Consider the following 22,299-nt stretch of genomic DNA (forward strand, 5'->3'; position numbering starts at 1 on the left):
ACCCCTGGGCAGTCATGGACCTGTGATACTATTATGTATTTTTGGTGTTGCTTCCCCTTCTCCGTGCTTGTACATGTGTGTGTGTGTGTGGGTGGCTGTGTGTCTGAGCGCATGTTTATAGGCGCCGTCAGGCCTGGGGGGTGTGGCCCTGCTAGGGGACTGGCCACACCCGAAGCCACACACCTGCTGCTGATCAGGCCTCGTCGGGGGAGCTACTTAAGAGAGTCTTGGAGCGCCCACCGACGCGGGATCATTGCACGAGACTCCACGTTAGTCTTCTGTTCAGTTTAGTCTGTGAGTGTATGCCTACTGGAATTACGTGTCTTGACGGCTGCCTCTGTCATTTTCCCCTCAGGAGGAGCGTGGAACACCGGAGGGCAGCAGGCACGGGGTGTGTGTGGACACACGAGAGTGGAGAACACGGAGCACAGACTTTTTGGGAAGACACGACACGGGAGTCACGGGAGAGCACGGGGATTTACTGTTATTCTTTCCATCACTGTAAATAAACGCACTGTTTATACACAGAGTACCGCGCCTGGGTCCTCCCTCCCCACATCCCCCACGGTTTGCCACGCCAAACCGTGACAGCTTCCCTGGAACCCTTGGTGTGCGGGCTGCTGGTGTGCTGTGTTTTTGTGAAGTCCCTTGTGTGTGAAGAGCTCCTTTCCCGGATTTCCCTGTGCCCTGGATTCCCCCGCCCTCTCACTTGTATATATTTGCACCTGGTGTTGTATAGTAAACGTAACTGTATTCTAGCTTCCTCGTCTGCGCTTGAGTCCATCCCACTTCGTGACAATGCCATCTGCCATCTTAGCTGTAAAGGTCACATGACTGCATCACGTGATTAAAATGCATTATCGTTTTTGAAAACCTTCGGTTTTTTGCAGTTGTAGAATGTTTAGCTGATTTAGAGTTTAGAAATGTGTTATCATAGAATGTAGAACTGTTGTAGAGACACTGCCCTTAAAGTAATAAAGGCCTCACTCTGTCGTGGACTTAGGAGTAGGGTACCCCTCCCCCACTTGAGCTGTGAAAGTAAAACAGAGAAGAGTTTATGCTGAGTGGAAATTCCCCAGAGGAAGTTTTAGGGTGGGGGTCTCAACATTGTAACTGGATACCTGTGGTCTGGAAGTGAGAGGGGTTTTATGACCTCTAGGGAGTTACCTACACCCACAGTGTTTTAACGGTCACGCACACACATCCACACGCACACTCACTCATGAGCACTCACATAGACACGCGGGAACGCGCACATGTAGGCATTCATGTGCTCGTGCACATAGACACAGACAGAGTTTGCAGCACACCGTAGGGGGTTTATGATGGGGACGTTTCTATAAAGCTGGCTGTAACTAACAAAGGGGTGAAGATTTTGGAGAGGGACATTGGCCTCGTCTTCCCTTCTAGAAGTGCATGCTTAAATGAAGAAGAGTAAATTTTAAAATTTTAGTTGTAACTTTTAGAGCTCTGCACGGTGAAGCTCCCCAGTATATCTCTGACCTGTTGAAACCTCATGTTTCATCCCGAGCACTTAGGTCTTCAGGTCAGAGGCTACTGGTGGTCCCACGTACTAGATTTAAAACACGTGGGGATCGGGCTTTTCAGGCACTGAGGCTGTGGAACTGTCTGCCGTTGTCTTTACGCTGTCTAGACTCTACTGACTCCTTTAAAAAGCAGCTGAAGACATTTTTGTACAAACGGGCTTTTAATTAATTTAATTAATTTTAACTTGTATGTCGGATCTTATTGTAAAGCACTTTGTGATTTTTATCTGTGAAATGTGCTATATAAATAAATTTTACTTACTTACTTACTTAAAGATAAATGAAGATGAATAAAGATTTTGTGGCACCTGACTACTAAGTCCGGTGCCATCTCTGGATGCTCGAGGAATAAAAAGAACCGGGGTAAAACTGATTTGCCAACACAGTCCACAAGGCGACACGAAAACGGCATTTCAAATGTCTCCACTTTGGAGAGCGTTTTCAAAAAGCTCCGTTTTCCTTGACTGAAGACGCCGTCTCAGTTTGGATGGAGAGAAAATGATGCGTTTTCAAACGAAAACGTATTAGTGTGGACATGGCCTCAGTCAGACTCGGCCCCCACCTCTCCCCCCAACAGGTCAATCTGCCTCCCCACCTACTCCACCCTCCTCCACCCATGCACACATTTTACAATGGCAAGTATATTTGTCCTTAAAAGGTTTCCCCTTTTTTTTGTTCACTCCCTCACATCCACCCTGATCAGGAATTTGCTGAGTCCTTCCATACTCTCACTGATTCATTCAACAACTGTGGTCAGAATGCAGCTACCCGTGTCCACTAACAACTTCTTAAACCCATGAAACCTTCAAACTTCCCTGAGAACAGTTAGTGATGAGACCAGGGTGCTGCAGAGGAGGTTGTTCTGGTGGTTTAAGATAAGATAAGATAACCTTTATTAGTCCCACACGTGGGAAATTTGTTTTGTCACAGCAGGAAGTGGACAGTGCAAAAGTTATGAGGCAAAAATTAGAATACAATAAGAATAAATACAGTACACAGCTGTACAGAATAGAATAAAATAATATACTATATACAGTAGAATAAAATAAAATAAATATACAATAAGATAAAAATAGAATACAAATACTATATACAACTGAGTAAAAATACAACGATGACAGAAAGGATTATTGCACTTAGTGTTATTGCATATGTATGGATGTGTGTGCTTGATCAGTTAAAGTCTTTATTATGGAGTCTGACAGCAGTGGGGAGGAAAGACCTGCGAAATCTCTCCGTCCCACACCGTGGGTGCCGCAGTCTCCCACTGAAGGAGCTGCTCAGTGCTGTCACAGTCTGCTGCATGGGGTGGGAGACGTTGTCCAACAGGGATGACAGCTTAGCCGCCGTTCTCCTGTCACTCACCACCTCCACTGGGTCCAGAGGGCATCCTAGAACAGAGCCGGCCCTTCGGATCACCCTGTTCAGTCTCTTCCTGTCCCCAGCAGAGATGCTGCCGCCCCAGCAGACCACGCCATAAAAGATAGCAGAAGCCACCACAGAGTCATAGAAGGTCTTCAGGAGTGGGCCCTCCACTCCAAACGACCTGAGTCTCCGCAGCAGGTACAGCCTGCTCTGCCCTTTCCTGTAGAGGGCGTCTGAGTTATGAGTCCAGTCCAGTCTATTGTTCAGATGAACACCAAGGTACCTGTAGCTGTCCACAGCCTCAATGTCCATACCCTGGATGTTCAGTGGTTGCAGTGGAGAATGCTTGTGCCTGCGGAAGTCTACCACCAGTTCCTTGGTTTTACTGGCATTGATCTGGAGGTAGTTCAGCTGGCACCAGTTCAGTTTAGTGTCCAGGATCAGGAAGGTTTGTATTTCATGGTCTCTGCAGACGGTGCTGTTCATAAGGCCAAAGACTGACATCATTTCCCTGAACAGGTAGGCGGTCTTTGTCAGGTTTTTTCTGCTGATTTGTTGCATCAGTCAGCTCCAGCTTTAGTGACGGCTGCCTCTGCGATCAGGGAAAGTTTCAGTGAGCGTGGCAGCAGTAAGGCGAAGCTTCACAAACACACAATGGTACGTTTGTGTAGAGAATACTTTTAAGTAGATACTTTGACAGATGTGTGTAGCACATCTGTGTTCATTAACATAAAGAGAGAAACGTGTTTTTCCTGCTCTGATCATGTGATGATGGCTTATGATGAGAAACGCCTAAAATGTGAAATTGTGTGTTTGCAGGATCACAGTGAAGACACAACGCAGGGGAACAAAATACAGCTCATCATAAACTCCTCAAAGGTTTCATACTTCACACTTGCTGCTTACTTCGACACCAGTACTTTGAAATATTTCTGTTTCACGGTTGTTATGTCTTTATACTTATTGATTCTTTGCGCCAATGTCCTGCTGATTGTGGTTATCTGTGTGAACAGAAGCTTACATGAACCTATGTACATGTTTCTGTGCAGCCTGTTTGTGAATGAGCTGTATGGTAGTACAGGGCTGTTTCCGTCCCTCCTGGTTCAGATCCTCTCTGATGTTCACACTGTTTCTGCTCCTCTCTGCTTCCTGCAGATCTTCTGTCTGTACTCGTATGTCTGTGTTGAGTTTTGCATCTTAGCCGTCATGTCTTATGACAGATACCTCGCCATCTGCTGTCCTCTGCAATATCACACACGTATGACGCCTGCAACGGTTGTCTTGCTGATTGCACTTTCCTGGTTATACTCTTTTCTTACCATTCTTGCTTTGATCTTACTGATCGCTCCTCTGGAGCTCTGTGGGAACGTCATTAACAAGGTTTACTGTTTGAACTACTCCATTGTGAAACTGGCCTGCTCTGAAACCACAGCAAATAACATTTATGGTCTTTTTATCACAGCTCTCACAGTCTTTGTTCCAGTTATCTTAATCCTTTGCTCGTATGTGAGGATCCTCAAAGTCTGTTTTTCTGGATCCAAACAAACCCGACAGAAAGCCGTCAGCACCTGCACGCCTCACCTGTCCTCTCTGCTAAACTTCTCTTTTGGTGTTTGCTTTGAAGTGATCCAGAGCAGGTTCAGTCTGAGCAGTGTGCACAGCATGGTGCACATTGTTTTATCGCTGTACTTTCTAACCTGCCAGCCGCTCTTTAACCCCGTACTGTACGGACTGAACATGTCCAACATCTGCAAACGTCTGTTTGCTCACAAAAGGAGATAACTGCAGAAGCAAAATCATCATCATGTCTGCTCTGAACACTGTGGTGAATATTGTATATTATTATTATTATTGCATATTATTCCATGTAAATACATGGCTGCCTCTGACTCGTGTAAACTCTTCTGTGCAGATTCAAACCAGCAGCCTCTGAAAGCCATCTTACTCCTCTGGTTGCTCATGAATCTTACAGCTACAGTCACATCCTAAAAGGCTGTCATGATTCAGACTCAAATACTGTGTCTGCAGCATGAATCACAATAGGTTTCTTACACAGTTATTACAGTTCTTCCGGCAGAGGCACAGTCTGCCGTCGCTTTGTTGAGAGATTCTGAGTGAAATGACACACCAGCAGCTGAGTCTTTACCTCCTCCAGCACACAGCACATTTTCAGAAACCACAAACAGAAGATTTTAGCTCATACATGCATCACAGCTGCACTTTCCATACAGCCGGACCAACGTGGAAAAATTCAGTAAAAAGGGTTAAAAGTTCATTTGACATCTCTGTGTAGGCCATCCAGGTGCTGGTTGTCTGAGGAGCTTGGAAAGAAAAGCGACTGGACTTTTCAAAGTTTATTTTGGGCCTTTGTTAGACAGTGCAGTGAAGACAGAGAGAGAGGCGAAGCCATGTGGCAAAGGGCTGTCCCGGGCTGGCCGCTCTGAGTCACATGGGGTGCTGTACAGGTGACTGGCTGTAGCTCAGGAGGTAGAGCAGGTCACCTACTAATCGCAAGGTTGGTGGTTCAATCCCCCTAGCATGTATGCCAATATCCCTGGGCAAGGTAGTAACCCGAAGTTGCTCTCCAATCCCTCCGTCCATTGTGAAAAAGGTTGTGGGTCATTACCAGCAGAGATTTGGGCTGAAACCATTGTGAGACTGACAAGATGTGAGTGGACATCAAGGCATCTGGGAAGGATCCCAGAATAAATCGGAGTTGTAAGCCCCCCTTTGTTCAAAGATGGTCATTCGTAGTGAACATAGATGACTTCTGTCAGTTCTGAGTGAGGTCGTTTATGTCCAGAAGTCCAGATGCTTTCTGTTCACGTCCTTAAAAGTTAAACTGACCTAACACCCAACAGGATCTTGCTGTTCTGCAGGTTGTTAACCTGTAAAGTCTGAACTATGAAATAATTGCCAGAAAATTAAACTTTTTGGAAACTGCAGTTTTTAATTGAACCTTCTGACAATTTTTTTTTTCAAAAGTAGAAGACAATACATTCATAAGTTTGCATCATTTTTGCCACCTTAAACATTTCTGCTTAACAGGATCAGCTGACCATGGGGTCATTCTGCACGTGGATCATTCCAGATCCGTGGGATGGTCTATCAGTCTCAACCTGCCTCAGTTTCATGTCTGTGATGTGGAGCAGCAGGAACTTGGTGGCAGATCTGTTTTTGATCATTCACTGCAGGAAAGTTCACAAAGTGCATTCTGGGAAAACCTTCTGATTCAACTTTCTCTTTTTGAATTTTGCAGCACTTCATTAGAAATGCTTAAATCAGTTGATTTGTCAGGGGAGCAGTTAAGAGGCACTCGCTGACTTTTAGTGACCCACTTGAGGTTTAGGTCAGGGTTCACTGAAGGCCGGGTTCAGACATGGGTTCATGTTTGGCAGCGATGACGGTCCAGTGTTCTCTGAAGCGAGTGACGTTTCTACCACACAAATGCAGCCTTTAATAAAAATGCATATTTAAAGGGTTTTGTTTTTAGTGCGAGCGACGAGTTTATGGCCGTTTTCTTCTTGTCTCAGCGTGCAGTTAATCATGTGACAGCCTGACTCTAAACCCTCAGTGGCCCTCAGGCCTGCTGTGTGTTAGGAAGCTAACGTGGCGCTGGGATCAGTGCCGTCTTGGATCGAGAGTTGACTTTTAGTTATTTCCACAAAAGATGAATTTAAGACTTTGAACAAAGTGAGAGAACTTTTCTGTTGAAGTAAACCTGCTGATGCTGTAAGAGTTACATCATCACTGTAACAGGTAGATTAAAGGTCACCTGTGCATGTAAACATTTCTGTCCCTGAGGTGTCTCCTCATTAGCCACAGTTTCCTCCAACTCCCTCTGATGCAACTATCTGTGAGTGCTTTTGACCAGAGAGACCAATCAGCCGGAGCGGACCTCAGCTCTGGTCTCAGAGGGCTGAGGACGGTAATGACCCCCCTCAGAGGACCCACCCATGAAGACACACCCTGCAAACTTCATACAGACTTTCTGAAACACTGCTCCAGCTTTTTCCTGATGTTGTAGAATGTGTTGTCCATATTTATGTGGACACCAACTCTGAACATCCACCAGCTCACTGCTGATCCACTTAGTGTTGCACTTTAGCCACATGCTAAGAAACAGAAAATAATATAAACACATTACAGAAAACTTTAGAGTCACACGTGCAGTTTTATTATGCATATTCCACACCGGTGTAAATAGGTATAAAAGTTCATAAAAGTGTTACCAACGATCCAAACATTGTCCACTCCTGCAGTTCCTGGCGTGACAGCAGTGTTCTGCTTTTTATAATGGCCTCCTTCACATCACTGTGACCTCTTTGGGCTGCATAATGAAAGTTCACAGTCAGCAACCCCGACTTCCATGCCTGGACTCAGCAATAGGCCACAGCTAGTCATGAAACAGCTTGTCATTGTTTCAACTTTGTTGTGACCAGTAGGTTACAAAAAACAAGGAAAGCTGACAAAACAGACACAATATCGTAAGTTATGAGAAGGTTTTCTTACATATTGCACTGCTGAAACAGAAATAGGCGGTACTGTATGTTCCCAGGTTAAACTCATTATAATCAATGATTATCCTAATCCTATGGAATCAAAATACATTGATATGCAAAAGATCTTCATTTCTTTATATTCAGCCATGTGGCCACAGCTCCGTACACAGCTTCAACAATGAAGGTGTGGTCCACTCAGCTTCCCTCAAAATGCTGTTGAAGCTTTGCAAGATCCAGGAATTAAAGATCTTGTGGACTGGACCCTCTGCCAGATCCTCCCAGCACACCCTCACTTTATGTTTAGATATTCTAATTGTACCCAGCATCCTCCCCCTCTACCTGATCCAACTTACCACCAGCTGGTGATCAGCTCTATTCCTTTCACCTGGGTGTCCAGAACACATGACTGCAGATCTGATGATTTGATGATCACAAAATTGATCATCGATCTGTTACCTAGGGTGTCCTGGTGCCATGTGCGCTTATGCACATCCCTGTGTTTGAACATGGTACAGACATACATACATCCGGCAACAATCCCCCAGCAACACAATAGAATAGCTTTTTATTGTCACTGTACATGTACAGTGAAATTTTGTGTGTTCAGCACCAACTGTGCAGCAATAAAAATATAAAAAGTAGAAAGCAGGAATGAATAAAAGACAAGGGGAGTTTATATACAACAAAAATAATATATAGAAAACAGGACGTGTGGGATCTGCTTGACCTGAGGCACCAACCAGAGGGCAGCAGGTGGTGGGCGTGGTCACCTGTGATGGCCCTGGTTTACCTGAGACAGGAGGATCAGGTGATGACCTCCAGGGGTGTCAGAGGGCAGCCAATGATGTTTCTGGCAGTGTTAATGACCCTCTGTGCAGCCTTCCTGCTCTCAGTCGTGGCCCCTGAGGAGAGCACTCTCCACTGAGGAGCAGTAGAAGGCCAGGAGCAGCTTCTGGCCCAGGACACAGAGGAGGTACAGCTGCCGCTGGGTCTTCTTTTCCAGGGCGATGCTGTTGTGGGTCCAGGTGAGATCAGCTGAGATGTGGATGCCCAGAACCCTGAAGGTGGAGACAGATTCCACCTGTTCTCCATTTATAATGAGAGGGGAGTGGACCCGTCTGTGTCTCCTGAGGTCCATGATGAGTTCTTTGGTTTTAGGATGTTCAGCTTCAGGTTATTCTCTGAGCACCAGCAGGACAAGTTCTCTACCTCTGTCCTGTGTCCTATCTCATCTCCATCAGAGATGAGCCCAATCACAGTGGTGTTATTGGCATACATGATGATGACACCACTGTGATTGGGTGGTTTGGTGTACAGTCATAGGTGTACAGAGTGTGCAGTAGGGGGCTGAGAACGCAGCCCTGTGAAGCTTCCGTTGGTGAGGAATTCTTTGATCCAGGAGGGGTCTGAAGGTGGTCCAGTTTAGTCCTGAGGATGTTGGGGATTATGGTGTTGAATGCTGAGCTGTAGTCCACAGAGAGCATCATCACCAGGTGCTTCCTGTTCTCCAGATGGCTCAGCACTCTGTGACGGGTGATGGTATCCTCATGGATCAATTTGCTTTGTAACCAACCTGATAGGGGTCGAGAGAGGAAAGTAGACAGTCTCTGATGTGCTGAACTATCCACTTAAAACACCTCATGACTACACATGTGAGGGTTATAGGTCTGTAGCCATTGAGGGTGTCTATTCCAGTCTTTTGGGGGATGGCGATGATGGTGGAGGCCTTAACCCTTTGTGGTCGGTCGGAGCGGGCACATTCTGTTTGCCAATGCCAATGTGTGATTGGGCTCATCTCCATCAGAGATGAGCCCAATCACACATTGGCATCCTCGAAAGAGGACTTAACAACGTGGTGTATGCTGTACAGTGCAGCGAGGAATGCTCAGACCTCTACATCGGAGAGACCAAACAGCCACTTCACAAGCGCATGGCACAACACAGAAGAGCCACCTCCACAGGACAAGACTCAGCAGTCCATCTGCATCTAAAGGTCAAAGGTCACTCTTTCGAGGATGCCAATGTTCACATTTTGGACAGAGAGGACAGATGGTTTGAAAGAGGAGTGAAAGAAACATCTATGTCCACTGTGAGCGACCATCTTTGAACAGAGGCGGGGTTTACGACACCAACTCTCTGCCATCTATAATCCAGTTTTGAGATCCTTCCCAGACGCCTTAACGCCCACTCACATCCTGGGCCATCTGACCTCAGGAATTCGCATGATAAGGTGGGGCCAGGTTTCACAATGAACTCACCCGAAACTCTGGCTGATTGGGACCCACACCCAGTTTCACACCTTGGCTCAGGTGATTAGAGGATCATCAGGGGTCCTTTTGTCCCTCTGTGGGGGGTCACTCCTGTTAGGTGACGGCTGTGTGCGGACAGGGATAGGACCCAAGATGCAGACTCCAGAGAGAAACTTAAACCAAAACAGCTTTAATGCTGAACTCAAACATAACATAACTGGAAAAAGGTCAAAAATAAACTAACACCGGCGGATTGACAAAACACACAGCAAAATAAACGGTAGATCACGACACGGACACAGAGAAACACTGGGCTTAAATACACAGAGGGAGCAATCAGGGAATGAATAACAGGAGGGAAACACAGCTGGGGCAAATCAGAACTGACGAGACCAAAGAAGCGTAAACTGAACACACTGAGATAAGACAGAGACCTTCAAAGTAAAACAGGAAACACATAACACAGACTCACATGCAGGCACTACAGAGGGAACAGAGACGTGGGAACAGGGCAGACACAAACATTGACTGAACACGGGGATATAGGAACTAAGGATACACAGAGACGCGAACTAGACAAGGGTGACAGGGGAGACAGAGCAACTAAAGAAGACAGAGACATAAACCATAAGACAGAACTCAAAGAAACCAAAAACTAGAAAGTATAAATAATATCATAAACTCAAAAACCCTGGGTCAACGACCCAGGCATCCTAACAACTCCCACTAGGTTTATATCTGGGACTCTCCACCATTTGACCTTAGAACTGAAGAAGCTTCTCGGATGAGAGGTGAAACGTCTTCAAGCAACTTAAAGAAGTCCAGACGCTTTTCTTTGCAAGCTCCTTTGACTACGATGACCTGGATGACTGAGAACCTTCACAGACATACTCAACTCATTCCTCTACTTCCGTACCATTGATTCAGTATTGATCCATTAATGTTGGATTCTCAGGCAGCTGCTCTATTCCCATGAAAACAGAGTTTGATCTTTGGTTTCATTCTATAATACTGGACTTATTTTTCCACGAAGGTTTGAACTTTGACAGTTTAAACAAGAGAGAAAAGTGTGAAAATGTGTAGTGAGGGGTTTTACAGCCTTAAAACATCTTGTGGTGGGGCGTGATTGCGGTGCCGTGCGGACGCACCTGCACGGCATCCGCAATCACGCCCGCCGTGTTAAAACACGGGGACTCAGGGGTTGGTGGGTGTGTGATGTGGCGTGAATAAGGCACAGCGGGACCACGGAGCAACGTTCAGAACCAACTTTATTTTAATTCACGTCACACCACACACCCACCAACCCCTGAGTCCCCGTGTTTTAACACGGCGGGCGTGATTGCGGATGCCGTGCAGGTGCGTCCGCACGGCACCGCAAACCACGCCCCACCACATACCCCCATCGCCCGATTGAGGCCGGGGAGCAATCTGGCCGAACCTACTCCCCCCCGCGAACTGGGGCGAGACTCGGCCCAAAACATCGGCGCCCCAGCCCAAGCGACGGGGAAGCGTCCATTCTGGTGGCCGCCCGCGCATCCAGCGGCAACGGCGAAGCTGGTCCGGAGGTCGGCCGCGTAGCAAGCGGACACGGCCCCACAGGCATGGCCGTGAGCTCCTGCACACAGGCGGCTGGGCAGACGTCAGGCGCGCAGAATCGACTGGTGGCAGCGAGGCTGGACTAGCCAGCCCGCTGACCCCCGGCTTAGCGGGGCTGTCCCGCTCCTCTGCCTCCAACTCCGGCTGCGCAGGCTGCTCTGGAGCAGGGACCTCCGTCTCCTCGCACGGCTGCTCCGCCACCGCCTCCGCCACTCCCGTTTGGAGCGGCTCCCCGCACTGCGCCTCCGCCTCCAGCAGGCACAGCCCCTCGTCCACCTCTGGGTGGAGCGACTCCTCTTCCTCCGGCAGGTGTAGACCCTCGCCCGCCTCGTCCTCCGCCTCCGATTGGAGCGGCTCCTCCACCGCTCCCGGCAGGAGCAGCCCTTCACCCGGCTGCTCCTCCTCCTCCGGCAGGCTCGGACCCCCGCGTGACTCGTCCACCACCTCCGGCTGCCGAGGTGCCCCACACGGCTCCTCCACCGCTTCACTGTCCTCGGGACACACTTGTGGTGGTGGCGCCCAGGCCCAGAGCAGCGCCACCAGCTCCCCAATCCTTTCCAGGTGGCGCTCGGACCGGTCCTGCAGCTCTTCCTGCTGGCGACGCACCTCCGCCGCCTGCTCCCGCTGGGCGGCCGCCATTTCGGCCACCCTTCGAGCCAGCTCCTCCATTCCCTGGCTCCGATACGGACCCGCCGTGCCGCCTCCTGGGTTTCGGCACCAATGTGGCGTGAATAAGGCACGGCGGGACCACGGAGCAACGTTCAGAACCAACTTTATTTTAATTCACGTCACACCACACACCCACCAACCCCTGAGTCCCCGTGTTTTAACACGGCGGGCGTGATTGCACCAACCACCCCAGTGGTTGGTGCAGCTTTTTATGGGTGGAAACACCTGCAGGAGTGTTCACAGGTGAGGTGGTGTCTTTAATGCAGGTTTTTACTATAAAATGTTCAGAGAAGAACAAAACTTTTGTTTGCAAATGTTGCTGAAGATTTTGGGGTAATTATTTGAATCACACGGTGTCATCTTTTTATACTTATTTTGTGGCTTAAAGAAAAACTATGCTAAATGTAACTTCCTCTGTCTTGTTTCATTCAAGGTTATTATCGTTAACGAAAACTAGAAGTGTAAAAACATTTTCGTTAACGGAAATAAAAATAAAAACAAAAAAAGCAAAACTAACTAAAACTGTAATGAGTGTTCATAAAACTAAAATTAACTGAATTTATAGCAAAATGTGTTTAGTTTTCATTGATGTGAGCGTGTCCTGGGTGAAAATAAAGTTTCGTTTCCAGATTTTTCTCTTGCTGTGTCTCATCATGCCAGCAGGTGGCAGCACGTTAGTCGAGTCGTCTGTGTTGTTGCTCCGCCCACGCGCAGAATCATGTCAGGAAAAGTCAGGAGAAAGCGCCAGAGTCCAATTTGGGATTACTTTGAATATGACTGTGTTTTGGATAAAGCAAGTGTCTTGTGTCTTGTAGTGGAAAGAGACAAATTATGAGGGACATTTCTAAAGGGAAAAATCCCACAAACCTTAAAGTGCACTTGAAAAGCTCACACAAGAAGGCTAACCTAGCTTAGCTTGAGAAGGGAGCACACTCAACCCTCATCCCCAGAAACAGAAGCTAACCCCAGGCAAGGCAGCGTGATGCAACCCGAGACAACAGGACGGGGACATCTACACAACTGTGTGAGTCAATTGCCTTCAAAAAGTTTATCAATTCACTTGAACCAAAATTACGAACACCCGGTGCTGCGAGAGTTAATAGTCTCATTGGGGCCAAGATATACATTTTATAGTTGCCTGGTATCAGTGGTTGTTCATCTGCCTTTGTTTATTTATTTATTTAAAGAACCCATAGGTGGGAATGTGAGTTGTCTGTCTCTGCGTGTTAGCCCTGCGACAGACAGGCGACCTGTGCAGGGTGCAGGGTATGGTAGCTGGAATAGCAACATACCCGAGGATAAGCAGAAGAGCATGACTGATATGATGAAACTGGGATTTTGTTGCACTTAATTATTGCAAACACGACTAAAACTAAACTGAAACGAATCAAAACTAAACTGAAACTAAAGATTTTCAAAAAAATAAAAACTAAACTAGCAAACAATTGGTAAAAACTAATTAAAACTGATATAAAAATGAAAATCTGAAGTCAAAACTAAATAAAAATAAAAACTAATGAAAATTGCAAAACTATTAAAACCCTGGTTTCATTCTTGGAGGTTACATGGATGTTGGAAGTTTAAAACTCCTACATTATACATCATGATCATTGCTGCCAACAAGTCTCTGATTGTGGTTATGTAACACTGATGAAGCGCTAATGAATGAATACAGGCTAGGTATTGAGTGAAATATTAGGTTATTATTAATCAGAAGATTTAGGAATGCTACTGGAGCTGATGGGCAGTAATTAATAAATACACACAACGCTTTTGCAGGTACCGTGTATTTAACTGAAACCAAAGAAAAATAACAAGAAAAGAAAAGGAAAACTTAAATAATCACTCCTGCTGCAGCTATTCAATTAACCGAAAAACCCAGTGGGTGTCACAGGCTGGGTCTCTGACCCAGCGCTCTGAGTTCATTTTTGTATTTGTCTCATTTTGATATGTGATTAGTTTTTGTGTCATTTCCTATCTAGCTTTAGTTTAAGCTGTTATTTATTATTGTTCCCTTGGTTTTCTATGTTTTGGGTTCTTGTATTATTCATCACGTATTAGGTCTGTTAAGTTGAGTTGTCATGTCTAGTTTTAGTGTTTCCCGTTTTATTCTGACAGTGTCATGTGTTCTTTGTTCATTGTATTTAGCTTTCGTCCTCCTGGTCCTGTCATTAGGTTTATGTCAGTCAGCTGTTCCCCCATGTGTCTCCACTTCCCCTGATGGCCTGGCCTGTATTTATATAGCGCTTTACTAGTCCCTAAGGACCCCAAAGTGCTTTACACAACCAGTCATCCACCCATTCACACACTGATCACCTCATGTATGTATTTAAGCCCTCTGTTTTCTGCATGTCATTGTCGGGTCGTCTGTTTATCTCACCAGAGTTACAGTTATAGTCATAGTCTTCGCCCGTTTTTCCACCATAGTCATAGTTACAGTCTTTGTCATTGTATGTTATAGTTTTTGTTTCTTAGTGGGTTTTTTGTCAGTTTGCTTTCGGTTCCTGGTTAACCCCTGCCGTCATCTAATAAAGGATCACTTTTCTGTTTAAACTTACAACTCCTCGTCTTCATCTGCTTTTGGGTCCTGTTTCCATACACATCGGCGCACCCCGCCGTGACAGTGGGGGTGCACAAAGACAACTAAGCAAATTCTTCTGGCTTATACCAAGCAATACAGATTCTCAAAAAGAGTTCCCCATAAATAACACATGTTAACATCAAAAACACTGATCCACACTGAAGTCCGTGAGTTTTATCTGAATGTCCATGAGAGATGTCCAAGCGCTGTTGTCCATAAACGGGGGGAATGGTGTGTATGATTGTGGAAATCAGTGCATTTGGTGTATTCCTACCCAACCAGTGCCGATCCTATCAGCTGTTGGCAACACTTCCTAGGTTGGAATAGACGTCAGCGTGAACTATCGTATGTCCGCTATTACCTGGCCGAAACCGGAAGTGATGTCATTTTCGCAGAAAAAATGGACAGACTCGAGCCGTGGAGACCTGGCTTGTATGTTCTCACTCTGCTAGCAACAAGTAAAGGTCTGTTCTGTTTAACTGACTGGGCTCTGAGTTGTCCGGCTAACCTCCACACCACATGCCTGCTAGACATGCTAGCTGCTCCTTCCTCGCCAGACCGCCGTTACAAGTTGTTAATCTGCTGTCATCTAAAGTGGAGCAGTGTTTGCTGCAGAACTCTGAAAACACACAAGTACACATGAACTTATTATAAACAGTAAGTAAACCAAATTTTGATTGAAGTTTATAACTCTTTTAAAGGCCCACTGCCATATAGGAAACCTGTCACGACACATCTTTGTCCTGCAGGTCCTTTCAGGTTTCCTCTGACTCAGGCAGCCAATCAGGAGTTCTCATAATGAGATCAGTCTGCTGCTGTGACGTCTGCTGAGCTGAATGGTTTAAAAGAAGCAGGGCTTCAGTCTGAGGGTGTGTGTATGAGTGTGTATGATTTACATGCTGTTAGCCTGAGTTTCACACAGGAAGGATTTTATATGTTGAATATAATGTTTTTGATGTCAGTGACTGAATATGATTCATCTGCATTTAATGTGTTGTCTTGATGCTTGTGAATTGTGTTAATTAACATTCATATATGTAACAAAATTAGTGTTAAGACTGTTTGATGAACAATTAGAGCATCATGATAAACTTCACAGAGGGCTCATACTTCATCCTTGGTGCCTACTTTGATGCCGGGCCTACAAAATACTTGTTTTTCTTGCTTCTCTTGTCTTTATATTCTTTAATCATTTGTGCGAACCTCCTGCTGATTGTGGTTATCTGTGTGAACAGAAGCTTACATGAACCTATGTACATGTTTCTGTGCAGCCTGTTTGTGAATGAGCTGTATGGTAGTACAGGGCTGTTTCCGCTCCTCCTGGTTCAGATCCTCTCTGATGTTCACACTGTTTCTGCTCCTCTCTGCTTCCTGCAGATCTTCTCTTTGTACTCGTATGTCGTTGTGGAATTTTTGACCTTAGCCGTCATGTCTTATGACAGATATCTTGCCATCTGCTGTCCTCTGCAGTATAACATGCGAATGACATCCAGCACAGTTTCTGTGCTCATCGCTGTGTCGTGGATCTATGCTTTGTTGCTGGTTGCTGTGACAGTTTCTCTGAGCTCACCTCTGCAGCTGTGTGGGAACATCATCAACAAAGTGTACTGTGATAACTATGCCATTGTTAAACTGGCCTGTTCTGACACCACACTCAATAACATCTATGGACTGATCAGCACAGCATTCACAGCGTTTGTTCCTGTCACGTTAATCTTTTTCACCTACATGAGGATCCTGAAAGTCTGTTTTTCTGGATCCAAACAGACCCGACAGAAAGCCGTCAGCACCTGCACGCCTCACCTCGCTTCTCTGCTCAACTTCTCTTGCAGCGGCTGCTTTGAAATAGTACAGAGCAGATTTAATATGAACAATGTACCAAATGTACTGCGTATTTTGATATCACTGTACTGGCTTATGTGTCAGCCGCTCTTTAATCCTGTGCTGTACGGGCTGAAAATGTCCAAAATTCGTGACATTTGTAAAAGTTTGCTTTATTCAAAAGTTAACACAATATTGAGTTAGATTGAAAAAGAATGAAAACAATAAATGTGTCTGGCTTTATTTATTTTATTTCTTTGTGTACTTCATTACTGCCATAAATAGGGCTCGTTCATTTTTCTGTAAAGTCTGAAGTCTATATCATATAATGTTATTTCTAACTACTACATCGTTTCTCTTAGACAGCAACAAGACCTGCAAAACACTGAAAATGCTCTGCTTTTTGGACTGAGGTTGAAGCGTCTAATCGGGAGAGGGAGATAAGGTGGCAGACAGTCAGTTGTGGGTTCTGTGCTCCTTCCTCACAGAACTGAAAGCATCCTCAGCTAAAACAAAGCACAGACACTCATAGAGGCTTTAACGCCTGGCCCATCATGGCAGCACATGCTCAGGATCAGCTGCAAACTGCAGCAGCGCCACAAGTCCCCTCACAACATTTCAATACCATTACAAATTCTTAGCATTATTGCGGTTCACCTTTTTTTTCTTTTGTTTGTTTGTTTGATAATTTTTTATTTCAACATTTGTTGCCTCTTTGTCTCAGGGCAAAATTAAGAATGCAAAAGTATGAAAGGTAAATTAAACAACCCATAAAACTAAACAACAAAAAAAACAACAGTCTGCTCAGGTTGTGAATGCACATACTTCATATCATGAAAGAGGAGGTGGGCGGAGCTTATAAGTGCTGACGGACATCACAGAGTCAGAGGCTCAGACACAGCTGGCTGTCACAGCTGATCTAAGGTCAGATGTAAGACATCTTTATAGGTGAAATGCACAAATTGTTGCAGCCAGCACACCTCACTTTAGAGAACAACCTTTGTGGTTCAATGACCTTTGACCCTTATTTCACTGAGTGTAGAAATGTCTTATCTTCTGCAAAATGACAGTCAAATTGTAAATTTCAAAAACAATCTTAAAAACAATTTCTCCAGAGGAACCGGTTTACCTTCATCCAGGAGAAAGAGATGAAATGTTCAGGAATCAAACACCAGGATGATTTCATGGCTGAAAAAAACAACTTTCTCCTCAGAGCTTCTTTTGCATAAACACCCAGCAGGCCTACTGATCATTTCTATTAATATGCTTTAGCAATAACTACATTTAACTAATATACAGCTCTTCAATGCTTATTCAAGGTTTTACTTTTACTGCTGTTCATGTTATCTTAAGAGTTCAGACTGTCAGGAGCTTTTACCTGGCGTTGGCTCTCTCTGCGGAAGAGCATCACTTCCTGTTCCAACACAGTGGGGTTTTTGTGTAGTTTATCTGCGGAGCAATTTAATAAAAAAAACTTCTTATTTCATAGTAGAATCTTCACGTGCTTCATCCGAAGCACTCTCTGTGTACTCACTCGCTAATTTGTATTCGCTCACTGTGTCTTTAGATTTTGCTAGCTTAGCTTAGCTCATAACCGACTCACTAGCAGCATGGCCTCTAAAAATTCCCCGAAAAGCCTTCAGTTAATCCAAAATGCTGCAGCAAGAGTCCTGAGGGCTCCAGTATTCCTTGGAATGCTGCTGAAGATCTGCCAGAGGTGGAAGATTTTGCGGACCGGGCCCTGTGCTAGGTGTTCCCAGCTGATTCTCACTATACATGTGGGTGCTCCAAGTCTGTCCAGCGTCCTCCCTGACCACCTGATCCAATTCATCACCAGGTGGCGATCACCTCAGCCTCTCTCTTCACCCGAGTGACCAGAACATCTGACCACAGATCTGATGATATGATCATAACATCAATCATCAACCTTTGGCCTAGGATTTCCTGGTGCCACATGCACTTATCGATGCCCTTAAGTTTAAACATGGTGTTCATTATGGACTAAAACTTTGAGTTTTTGATGCCACTGAGGATGGAAAGGTAGCTGACAGAATAGAAATGCATAAGTGATGTCAGACACCAGAGACTTGGTGGAAAAACCCCCAAAACCAAACTAAACTAAATGTTAGCTTAGAACGAACCTTTTTAAGCTTCAAATCATACCAATCAATTGATGAATAACTAAATAAATAGGCTTAATCATTTCCAACACCCTGGAGGACAGCAGGGAGAATTGAGACGCTGAATGGTGCTTTGATGCGATCGTCATGAAGCATTTAAATCACCACCAATATCAATTAAACTGCTGATCAAAAGTTTAGGACCACACCTCCAAAAAAAACTGTAAACCCCCAAAAACAGAAATCAAAGATCCAAACATGAGCTCAGTGATGAGCTCCATCGTTATAGAAACCACCTCAGGTGGGATCTGCTTGTCATGCCAGTAGCGTTGGAAACCATCAGGACCATCAAGGTTACATTTGTTCTCATCAGAGAATAAAACTCTCTTCCACCTTTCAACGTCCCATGTTTGGTCCAAACGGTCAGTTCTGTGGCGTTCAGGGAGACGAGGCCTTTGAAGAAGTTCTTTGTTTTTGAAGCCCTACAGCCTCAGATGCCATCTGATGGTTATGGGGCTGCAGTCTGCAGCTGTAACGGCCTAAATTTGGGTCGACATATAGGGCCTTGGGGGTTGGCTCACTTACCGGTATCCAGAGAACAGTCTGTTTATTCAACCTCACTTCTGGCCCCGGTGCCCACCTCTTAATTTTAAATACATGTAGACATTGAGGGTTCCCGGGAGGGGCCATGCTGCTACCAGATGCTATTTGGCAGAGGATTGTTAGCACCACCATTTAAATGCATTTTAGAAAAGCATGCATCAACACCACATATGAGCGGGTGGAGTGAGGTATGGGGTCTTCTCACACCCCCGTTCCCTGTTCCCTGTTGGGGGCGGGGAGCCGGGGGAAGGAGTTGGCCATCTGGTTGGGGTCTGGGATGGTGGGCCTCCTTGCTGCTGCAGGACCAGGGGGCGGTCTCAACCCCAGATTAAAGAGAAACATCTCCTGGGTCTCGGGGGTGATGGTACCTGTTATAGAGTATGTACTGGGAGTGTGAGTGCGTGTACAGTGTTCATTTCTGTGTGTCTCCATGTTGGGTGAGAGCTGAGTATTTGTAGATGTGTGCATGAGAGTGGGTGTGGTGGAGGTGTGGTCCCGGGCGCGGCTGCAGGGGAGGAGTGGTGCAGTGAGCTCAACGGGGCGGTGCTGGAGACGCAGGTGAGAACAGCTGATGGCGTTTGGACTGATGATGGTTTCCTTCCCCTTTTATAGTGAGACGGGAGAGGAGCGGAGGGGAAATCAGCTGAGACTGGAGCTGTCAGACTGTGGACTATCTTAATAAATGAAAACTAGAAATAAACGTGGCATCTGGCGACAAACAAACGTGCATGTGTGTGCGTGTGTGAAGTGCATTTCACAGTGGGAATGCATGTTTATGTTTGTGTGTGTCTGTGTCAGGGTTCCTGGGTCATTGACTCAGCATTTTAGTTCATGTTCCGTTTATTTTCCACATTCATGTTTCCCGCTTCACCGTGCCAGCCCTCTGTCTCAGAGTCATTAATTCTGGTTCTACTTCCTATGTGTCAGCTTATGTTCAGCTGTGTACTCACCGGTCATCATCCTCATCAGTCAGAGTATTTAAGTCCTTCACCGTCTTGTCATTGATGTGATGTTGTCACTGCCATCGTTCCCGTGTGTGTTTCCAATTCAGCCAGCCATTCAATCATCCAGCCAGTCAGCGTTTGTTCATGTTCTGTTCATCCGCTCACTATAATAAACTTCTGTATCCTGCGCCGTGAGTCCTGCTTTTGGGTCATCTCCTCCTTGCATCCACACACGACCCCTGACAGCCTGTTAGTCTGTGTCTATATGTCAGGTTGGGTCTCAGACTCCACCTCTCTTAGAACATCTCAAACTAGATTTCATTAAATGTAACATTTAAACGTTCCATCTTACTTTAGTAAATAACTTTGATGTAAAAAGTTAAACCCAGCATTCTTGGCAGACTTTTTCTTTCAGTGTTGGAGAATCTAATTTTAAAAAATTGCTGAAATCTGCTTTTTTGAGTGTCTCAAAGAATTCAGTGACAAAAGGTCCACCATGTTGGTGTCGCTTTTACCAATTTTATCTGGACATCCTACATCAGGGGTGTCAAACTCCAGGCCTCAAGGGCCGGTGTCCTGCAGGTTTTAGATGTGTCCTTGATCCAACACGGCTGATTTAAATGGATAAATGACCTCCTCAACATGTCATGAAGTTCTCCAGAGGCCTGGTAATGAACTAATCATTTGATTCAGGTGTGTTGACCCAAGGTGAGATCTAAAACCTGCAGGACCCCGGCCCTCGAGGCCTGGAGTTCGACACCTGTGTCCTACATGAACACATGTGGAAGGTACCGTGTGGCTGCTTATGTGTTGCTGAATGATTAAAGGCTTTGCTGTCTCTTACAGTGTTTAAGTGGCTGAAGACTGAATGCAGCCTAACGGGAAACAACAGCCAGTGAAGAAATGTCTTTAAATATTCTCATTTGTTTAATTACATCTGCTACATGATCCAAACTTTCCAGTAGAGCAAACTTTTACAAATGTCATAAATTTTGGACATTTTCAGCCCGTACAGCACAGGATTAAAGAGCGGCTGACATATAAGCCAGTACAGTGATATCAAAATACGTAAAATGTTTGGTACAGTGTTCATATTAAATCTGCTCTGCAATACTTCAAAGCAAGCCCCAAAAGAGAAGTTGAGCAGAGAAGCGAGGTGAGGCGTGCAGGTGCTGACGGCTTTCTGTCGGGTCTGTTTGGATCCAGAAAAACAGACTTTCAGGATCCTCATGTAGGTGAAAAAGATTAACGTGAGAGGCAGAAAAATGGTGAATGCTGTGCTGATCAGTCCATAGATGTTATTGAGTGTGGTGTCAGAACAGGCCAGTTTAACAATGGCATAGTTATCACAGTACACTTTGTTGATGATGTTCCCACACAGCTGCAGAGGTGAGCTCAGAGAAACTGTCACAGCAACCAGCAACAAAGCATAGATCCACGACACAGCGATGAGCACAGAAACCGTGCTGGATGTCATTCGCATGTTATACTGCAGAGGACAGCAGATGGCAAGATATCTGTCATAAGACATGACGGCTAAGTTATAAAACTCCACACTTCCATAAGAGTACAGACAGAAGATCTGCAGGAAGCAGAGAGGAGCAGAAACAGTGTGAACATCAGAGAGGATCTGAACCAGGAGGAGCGGAAACAGCCCTGTACTACCATACAGCTCATTCACAAACAGGCTGCACAGAAACATGTACATAGGTTCATGTAAGCTTCTGTTCACACAGATAACCACAATCAGCAGGACATTGGCGCAAATGATTAAAGAATATAAAGACAAGAGAAGCAAGAAAAACAAGTATTTTGTAGGCCCGGCATCAAAGTAGGCACCAAGGATGAAGTATGAGCCCTCTGTGAAGTTTATCATGATGCAAAGGTCCGTCACAATCAGCTTAATGAACAATACTTACACCAAATATTTTCATATAAAAACACACATGAACTGATGAGAAATGTGTAACTGCATAACAATATTTCACAGAGCAAATGAAAGGAACCTGTCAGAGTTTTTAACTGAAAACCTTCCGAAAAGTCAAAAAGCAGTGAGTGCATCAGACCAGCTTCTTTTAAAGCCTTCAGCTCAGCAGACGCCCCCAGCAGCAGAATGACATCATCCTCTGAACCTTCCACTGGCTGCTGACTGCTATGAAATGTTAACATCAGCTTTCAAACTGGCAACATAACACGGTGTGTTTCCAATGGCATTTACAATGATCCACAGGGATGGGTGCTGTTTGTGTGTGAAGTTTTCCTAGTTTAGTTAGAAGACCCAAATGCCATGCTGCAATACTAC

General features: G+C 45.4%; 3 protein-coding genes across 3 annotated transcripts; 2 read left to right on the forward strand and 1 right to left on the reverse strand.

The window, feature by feature from the left end:
- Window positions 1-3,683: 3,683 nt before the first annotated feature.
- On the forward strand, window positions 3,684-4,694 carry LOC113036489 (olfactory receptor 51G1-like). Its single transcript, XM_026192882.1, has one exon. The coding sequence runs from the start codon at window positions 3,684-3,686 to the stop codon at window positions 4,692-4,694; it is 1,011 nt and encodes a 336-aa protein (XP_026048667.1).
- Window positions 4,695-15,592: 10,898 nt separating this feature from the next.
- Window positions 15,593-16,534, forward strand: LOC113036490 (olfactory receptor 10J5-like). Its single transcript, XM_026192883.1, has one exon. The coding sequence runs from the start codon at window positions 15,593-15,595 to the stop codon at window positions 16,532-16,534; it is 942 nt and encodes a 313-aa protein (XP_026048668.1).
- Window positions 16,535-20,937: 4,403 nt separating this feature from the next.
- On the reverse strand, window positions 20,938-21,873 carry LOC113036491 (olfactory receptor 10J5-like). Its single transcript, XM_026192884.1, has one exon. It carries the CDS (start codon window positions 21,871-21,873, stop codon window positions 20,938-20,940), a length of 936 nt encoding a protein of 311 aa, XP_026048669.1.
- Window positions 21,874-22,299: the final 426 nt, after the last annotated feature.

Source organism: Astatotilapia calliptera, chromosome 14 (assembly GCF_900246225.1).
Source record: "Astatotilapia calliptera chromosome 14, fAstCal1.2, whole genome shotgun sequence".
NCBI classification, from domain to species: Eukaryota; Metazoa; Chordata; class Actinopteri; order Cichliformes; family Cichlidae; genus Astatotilapia; species Astatotilapia calliptera.

Coding starts and splice junctions, on each gene's coding strand:
- LOC113036489 (XM_026192882.1), top strand. CDS start 3,684: ATGGCTTATGATGAGAAACGCCTAAAATGTGAAATTGTGTGTTTGCAG.
- LOC113036490 (XM_026192883.1), top strand. CDS start 15,593: ATGATAAACTTCACAGAGGGCTCATACTTCATCCTTGGTGCCTACTTT.
- LOC113036491 (XM_026192884.1), bottom strand. CDS start 21,873: ATGATAAACTTCACAGAGGGCTCATACTTCATCCTTGGTGCCTACTTT.